Source organism: Taudactylus pleione, unplaced genomic scaffold, assembly GCF_031769625.1.
Source record: "Taudactylus pleione unplaced genomic scaffold, aTauple2 ptg000116l, whole genome shotgun sequence".
NCBI lineage: Eukaryota > Metazoa > Chordata > Amphibia > Anura > Myobatrachidae > Taudactylus > Taudactylus pleione.
This window is the reverse complement of record NW_028284518.1, coordinates 20,135,177-20,143,534: the sequence shown is the minus strand read 5'-3', so window position 1 is coordinate 20,143,534 and position 8,358 is coordinate 20,135,177. Positions and strand designations below refer to the sequence as shown.

At 38.7% G+C, this 8,358-nt stretch overlaps 1 protein-coding gene across 1 annotated transcript; it reads right to left on the bottom strand.

The window, feature by feature from the left end:
• Nucleotides 1-423: 423 nt before the first annotated feature.
• FOXF2 (forkhead box F2) lies at nucleotides 424-7,616 on the bottom strand. The gene is made up of 2 exons (XM_088471797.1): nucleotides 6,105-7,616; nucleotides 424-2,387 (listed from the first exon to the last, which is right to left on the bottom strand). Exons 1-2 carry the CDS (start codon nucleotides 7,075-7,077, stop codon nucleotides 2,221-2,223), a joined length of 1,140 nt encoding a protein of 379 aa, XP_088327923.1. The 5' UTR covers nucleotides 7,078-7,616; the 3' UTR covers nucleotides 424-2,220.
• Between the last annotated feature and the right edge of the window lie 742 nt (nucleotides 7,617-8,358).

The following is an 8,358-nucleotide window of genomic DNA, read 5'->3' as shown; positions in this document are numbered from 1 at the left end:
AGAGGTTCAGGTGCGGCTGCAGTCTGTCTCTGAGACCTTTCAGGAGCCTCCTGTATTTACTATCCACCTTTATTAATAGGATCTGGGAACACGACAGGAAACAGAAGACTTCTGGCAATTCACAGTTTATATTGGTTTAATGTAAATAGGGCTTCAAAAATAAATAGAGAGAGCAATATGCGATGCACCAGCATTATCTAATCTGTAACCACCAGGGAGAATAGTACGAGCACTATCTTGTTATCTGCTCTCTACTTGTTCTCTATAAATACTGACACATATTTCTAGAGTTCACATAATAGCATAATAAACATGGAATATTCGTTTTCATTAAATAGTATAACAATGCTATAAATACATGTATATTTTCCCTGATTGATGTATCAATGATATAACCCACCTAGATAAGAGAGATCATCTCTGTTGGAATTTATTAAATTTTATTGGAAAAAAATGTACATCTGAATACCAGAACAATATTTCACGACTACATAAGTGCAAATATAATCTTTCCTTAAAAAGCATAGTGTGATTATACACATTTCAGTAACACTTTTCAACATAATGTGATAAGAAAATCTAAAAAATAACATTGAAGACTTTTTAATATTTTTTTTTCGCAAAACCAAAATATTTATTTCCTAGTATATACATTTATTCAATACTGGACGGTAATAGGGGAAGTAAACTTGTGGCGAGTGGATTATAGACCTCCACCTTTTAGAGGAAGGGAGAAAAAGAGGAGAGAGAGTAAAAAGAGGAGAAAAGGGAGAGAGAAGGAGAAAAGGGAGAGAGAGAGAGAGAGAGAGAGAGAGAGAGAGAGAGAGAGAGAGAGAATTATGGTTTTCTGAGAGAAAACATAGAGAGAGCAGTAAGTGGGAAGAGTAACTGTGCTGAAAGAGATGAGGACAGCTACAAAGATAAAAAAGAGGGCTGAAAGTAGTGGCCTGGAGAGAGGGAGAGAGAGAAAGTAAGGAGAAAGTTAGAAAGAGCGGAAGGGAATGGGAAGGAAACAAGAATGAGAGAGATGAGAGACAGGAGCAAGGATAGAACAGAGGAAACAGAATAGTGAGAGTAGGGATACCCATAAATGTGAGAGAATGGAGAGTCAAGAGAGAACGTGAGATATCTCAAGAGCAAACAATGTAAAATAGTGAGAGAGAGAGAGAGAGAGAGAGAGAGAGAGAGAGAGAGAGAGAGAGAGAGAGAGAGAGAAGGTCTCTGAATAATAAGCATCCACGAGTAACATTATATGAGCCTGTGGTTTCTTTAGAATCTCATGGTCATTTCCACCTTGTGAAGTGTATTTTAATTTTTTTCCTTTTGCATGAGCCATGATACATGGCTAAAGTCACATTGAAAATATTTACAATGACGAACGACCAAAACTAAAATACCGACTTCACTACCCCAGCTATCAGAATGTAATGATTTATGCCATTATTGTTTTAATTCGAAACTGAGTTAGCCTTTTCAGAAGAATATGAAAGCTGTATTTTACTCTCACAACCTATGGATGTTGTGTACCCGATTGTGAGATATGCTGCTGGTCCATATAATGTATATACGGATCACATGGACCCCAATGATAAAATGCAATGAGGTGGTAAACTGCACTGCAGTGGATAAAACGGATGTTTAGATAATAAATTAAACGTTTCCTCTTTTACTGCATAAATGCGTGTCTCGTTTTTATGTATGTATCGCTTTCGTTTACAGTGTTGTTTTATGACAATAATTTTACTATGTTTTGCTTTCTCTAATTTTAGCTCAAACAACAGTAGGTAAACATGTCAAACTCTATTATTACCTCTATTTGGAGAACAATGATGCATTTAAGTGCCTCAATACATGAAAGGTCCATTGGAGGAGAAGAAATGACAAACTGAGCTAAGCTACCTTACATAAGAAGAACAACAGTATGGCAACATGGTACAGTATAATACAGTACATGAGACATAGGTCCAGTGCTGGGATCCTGATTCGCCCACATATATATGGTATGGCGGCAAGCCGGCATGGTAGTGTAGTATGCCCCAGGTCCAGCAGAGCAACCCTCAGTCACCCAGATTTAAAATAGGCAGCATGGCACAGTGCAGTCAGTACACGGCACAGTGCAGTACAGGTCAGTACATGGCACAGGGCAGTACAGCACAGTACATACACAGACCCAGCAGTGCGATTCCTACTCGCCCACAGTCCATAAACCTCTGTGATCCTCTACATCACGCAGGGCTTTATGTCCTGGCAGACACTCTGGTGATGGTGGTGATGATAATAGGAGCTACTGGCTGACGGATGGAAAGTAGAAATCCCATTAAAATTGAGCACAAAATCCTTTCTGTCGCACACAGGGGAGGAGTGGTGCTGGTAACGAGGTAATCCCACTGTAATGGAAATACAAACACATATAGTTACAAGCAGATAGCAAATATCTTATATCTTATCAGAGCAGCAGAAGAGGAAAACCAATAATTGTCAAGATAAGGACGTCTATTGCTCTTCCTATAGCCTTTGTCCTATGGTCATGGAATACAGTCTTAACATATTGATATGTTAGTTACAAGAAGATTATTCAAACGTAGTTAAATAGTCAAAGGCTTGTGCTATATATTTTGAAAACTACTATAGATATAAATATTCACGTGTTTTGAAGATGATACATATTATACTATAATTATGAGAGGACGTGAATTCTTTATTTAACCTTGTATTTCTTCAGTAAACACAAGTGCATAGTATCATGATTAATTGGCTCCAAGGTACTATTTTACTTTCCCTCTTTTCCTTAAATTGCCTGAAGCAGCTTATCTTGCTTTATTCCATGTAACTCTTTTTAAGTTTCATATTTATGACTCACATCTAATCAGTTTTCAAGGATTAACAATGTGAGAAAATATGTATTTGTAAACCTCAGTAAAGCAAGCGCTCTGGTTCTAATCTGCCTTTATATTGCATTTAATGCAAGATGAAAGTGTCTAACAACTACATTCATTTCTGAGGCTCAAACTATTAGGGGCTTGTGTGATTTTGTGTCAAATAAGCTAAGAATGCACCTTTAAAAAGGGGATTACTTTCACAGGGCTCATTAAAACGGTGCAGACACCTCATTATAGAATTAATTTTTAATACGTGACCAGTTGCCTTCTCCTCAAGGTAAAATGTATGCATGTAAAACGGGAACACGTTTTTAACAAGCTGTTTGGCTTCCTAATTAAAGTTAAGAATTTTACAAATTAAGTGAAAACAACTCTCATTTGTAAGATTTTCTGATAAGGCTTTGTCGCTTGTGTACAATACGTGTAAGCACTATAATGTTTCGTAACGTGTACTCCAGTATTATCTTTAATCCATAACCATTATTTGTAAATCGTGATTTTAGTTTTTAATAGATAATGGGATTATCCTTCATGTGGTTTTGATAATAGCAGGACAGGAAGTATGTTTACTGTAACGTAGTAAATTGACTTTATAGGTACAGATAATTCCATTAAAATGACTGATCATAATTAGAACACGTTTCCTTAACTTTAGCAAGCTATATATATTGTATAAATGCAATTTCTCTTTATCAAAATATCGGATAACAGTAATGTGTTTAACCTGCATTAAATCCAGAAATAAAGGCTTGCTGCTAATGTCAATTAAACGATTATCAAATACGCAAAGGTCACTTATATTATATTCTGTGTCCTTTATATACGGAGTTCATGTGCCAAATCTTATTTTATATCACAACATAGCTTAGAAAGTGTGATTGGTGTGAAGTTATGGACTCAAATTCTGTGCTTATTATCTAGCCTGACATTTTGAAATCCATTGAAAACGAATAAAACCAAAATCTTTTTATGTTATCAAATGTTAAAATATATATTTATTGTCATTGTTTTTAAAAATAAGCCCATGAACCATTTTCTTCGTTCTCCAAATACCCCCCCCCCCTAAGATATTTATTATATAGAATTCAAAGTTTTCACGTTAAGAGTGTTCACAATGTATAATTTTAAAGGTTGCTTCATTTCAAATACATAAATAGTAACCTGTCGTGGACTCGTTTTATTGGATGTGTTATAAAATGCCACATTGGTGTTTGTGATACAGGAACACCAAACATATCTATCTATCTAACTATCTATCTATCTATCTATCTATCTATCTATCTATCTATCTATCTATCTATCTATCTAATGTATATAGTCAGAAAAATAGGCAGGGAATCATTGTTTGAATACAATTTAAACACTGGTGCAAACTGCCTACATGTGATGAAAAGAATAATTTACACACATTGCCAGAAAAATAATTTAGCATTTGTGAATCTTGAAGTGTCTTTAATTTAGGTAAGACAATCAGCAGTCACAGGGAACACTAACATGCATTAAGTATATGTCTGTATAATAACTGATGAAATGATCTCTGTATAATACGTACACCTTAGAATGACAGACATACATCATATAACCTTCACATGCTGTCTTCTGTATAGAGTCCATTAATAATGAAAGCATACTTTACTAAGACAATGCATGACAGTCCCAGAGGGACACACAGCCACGCCATGTCTATGTATTATGTTATATATAGCCACATAGGCATACCTAATATAATACAAATGGCATATGGTTGTAAACCAGTCAGCACACCTGTTTATTTTTTAGGCTGTGTCGTATTTACCCACTATGAAAACTTTCATCTCATAGGCATAAAAGTGATAATTTGGAGTCAAATAATTTCTTTCCTGTATGATAAATCACGATCATATTGTAGATATACCGCGCGTGTAATCTCCCCTAGTAAATCGGGGACTATATTTATATTACAGAGATAAAGTCCCATAGGGGATATCATCTCAGATAAGACGGATTGCCAGGCTCCATTGAGGGTGATTGACAGTTCAATGCTGGTGGAATAAAAAACATGGACTGAGACATTTTTTTTTGCAGTTGTTACTTGTTGAAATTCCCATAAAATTGAACAAGAGGCTGCTCTCATGTGGGCTAAGTCAGGCTCAAATCCTCTTCGGTGTGGTCCAGCCTAGACTGTCTTTGTTTAGTTAACCTCCGCGACCCGCATTTAAAAGGTCTATTTGCAAATTTCCCTGTACACATCCAATATGTTCTGCAGCTTTACATCGCCCCCCAGCTTTGTATAGGGCTCCTGTGATAATTTAATTATCAGATTAAAATTATTGAATGCATCGTAGATTAGCGACTGCAAACAGGAGACGTGTAAAATATCCTGCCTTTTATTTTACCCATCTCAAGTACAAGGATCTCTGTTGTACGTGACAAGTGCCCCTAATTTTTGAAATCACATGACACTACAGGAGTAGACCCTATATTTCCTGCACACAACTGACATAATGCATTTCAACTGAGGGAGTATTATAACCATATTGTATTTAATGAATTATGATTTGTTATATAACAAAGTGTATGCAATATGTGATGTTGTGATTTTATATACTTGCTTTAGTTGATCATGCAGGAACAAGATAAGCACCGTTTTGTAAATGAATCTATATTTTTATGTACAGCACATGCTGAGCTATTGTATCACTGACATTATATATATATATATATATATATATATGTGTGTGTATGTGTGCAGTGCTACTGTAAATATTGTTGTCAGATAACTGTAGTGTTGTCCCAAGAGAGCTATTTGCTTGTGATGTACTCATGACCTGTGACTACAGTCATCTAACCCGTCAGCTTTGTATAGGTATCTCCCGCGTATTCACTATAATAAATGTAGTGCTCTTGTTTGTTTAGCGATCTACAATTGATTACGTCATTTGTATATATATTTGTAATTGATTACGTCATTTGTTATTGAAATATCACAAAAGCTTACTGAGAGACAATAACAAAAGTCATCAACAGCAGGGAGGCACTCCAACTATTATTTCAGAACATTTACATTACTCTAGTTTAACAAATACAGTAAGGAAAGCATTTTCAGCAAAGCAGTTATTCAACAGTGACGAATTTATTTTGTAAATGTAGCTTATGCATACAGTAAGTTATCTAGGCATTAAATAACCATAAATGTAAAATAATATAAAATAATAATAATAATAATAATAATAATAATGCAATTACCTGAGAGATCCTCCCGGGTATTTTGGTGAAGGTAAGTTTGTTCCAAGGTGTAAGAGGGCATGCCTGAATGTATACCTGCAGTTGCTGCATTACTAGGTGGCATGGCCTGCTGCTTCAGATAGTTAGAGGCCCCAGATGATGCCCAGTGAGCTGTAGGACTCGTATAAGGAGAATGACATTCCATAGCACTAGCCATAGCAGGGGAAGAAGGAACAGGGCTGCTGCTGCTGTCTGGACCATAGTCACCACTTGAGGATACAGGGCAGCTCGCCATATATGTAGAGCCAGGATTAGGGGACATATGGGGGACATGGTGACCTCCACTCAAGCCATCATATCCTCCTGTCATAGAGTTCGCCATCATATCTAAGTTGTAGCCATTACTATGACATGCCAGGGAAGCAGAAGGGGCTTGGAAATCAAATCCTTGAGGTAGGATAGAAGTACTGAAGCCTATTCCATTCATCATCCTATACATGGGCTTCAGAGCCTGACACTTTCTACGGAATCCTCTAGGTCTGCGTCGGAAGGAGCCTTCCTCAAACATGAACTCGCTGGCAGGGTCGATAGTCCAGTAGTGCCCTTTGCCTGGCCGCCCGAGCCCCTTTGGCAGCTTGATGAAACATTCATTCAGGGAGAGGTTGTGGCGCACAGAGTTTTTCCAGCCTTGATAAGATCCTCTGAAAAAGGGGAACCTGGCCTGCAGGAACTGGTAAATCTCGCTCAGGGTGAGCCTTTTGGTGGGAGAGCTTTGGATGGCCATGACAATCAAAGCGATGTAAGAATAGGGAGGCTTCTCCGGGCGCCTGAGTCCCGAGTTTGGCTTCTTGTTCTTGGATGAGGAAGAAGAGGAGGAAGTGTCCATGGCTGCGGACTGCTGGCTCATTAGTGCAGGCTGCAGAGCCCCTGTGGTGGGGCTGCTTGTGTGGGGAGCTGTAGGATCTAAGTGCTGGCTGTGATTCTCCGTGGTCATCTGGAAGCACCAGTACTGCACACACACATACACATACACACACACTTACACACACATACACAAGGAGGTACACACACAGTCTGTGTGGTAGGTATGATCCCTCACTCGTAAAAAAAATTTGGCTTCTTGGAAACTGGATGACCTATTTACCTCTTGCAGACGGCAGAGGACATGAAATCCCCTGGAGGGATCACGTCCAAGGCTGTGAGACGCTGAGTGGCACTATCAGCTCAGGAAGCAGCCGCTGAGATCTTTGGGCTCAGCTGTCTGCATAACTTCCCAGCAGCGCCCGGCTTGTGCACCCAGCTCCCTTTCTCAGTCAGTGCACAGTAAAACCATGTACGATCCTTTTCTTGGCAAGTGGACCCTTGACACGGCTCTCTGTCTTGGGCTGACTTGTACTATAGTAATAAAGCCTCCCAACCGATGGCCATCTCTGTCTCTTGCTGCCTCCACTAGCCCTATAAGACAGGAGAGAGAGGCGCCCTGCGTAAGTCACATCAACCAAGCACAACTCGACCACCTATCACTTTCCTAAATCTTGCTCTCTATTTTTTTCTTCTTTAGACCCCCCTGAATACATGACAGAAATGTACAGCAGGGAAGGGACCACCCCCTTCCATCTGGCCCCTGTCCGCTAGTCATCTGGGCAGGAATTGCTGCACCCAATCCCCCTAGCTGCCTTCTCTAATACACGCAATTACACCATTTATCAACTTCATTTAGACGTTTTAGTCAACACAGCCACACGCCAGTGTGCCAGACTCCAAGGTGAGGACTCTCTCTGGCACGGCGTGCTCCAGTCAGGGGAGTGTTTAGGATTAGGAAGATCTGGAGGACCCCGGGAGATCGCGAATGTTCAGTGTCATTCTGTCCATTCTAACATTTCTAAAGGAAGCAGGAAGTCTGATGCAGCATCCATCCTATTGCATACACTTCTTAGTGCAACCAGTTCATTTTTCTCATCAGTTTCCAACATGCCAGATGTAAGAGACGTGTGTGTAACACTAAGAAAACACTATTATCTTTTATCCTGGCCATTTTATACATGGACATACTTCAATAACAACAATAATCACTAATAATAATAATGTTAGTAACACAGGAGCATGCTTGTAGTCCTATATTGAATACCAAAATATACACAAGAATATTAGTAGTAACAACATTGCATAGTTATCTTAAATGCAGGGCGCAAAAATATAAATAAGAATGTCAGTGTTCCGTGCAAGCCAGAGTGAAATTGAACCCAGTTATTTTTCCAACAGCTAGTTGTCATAC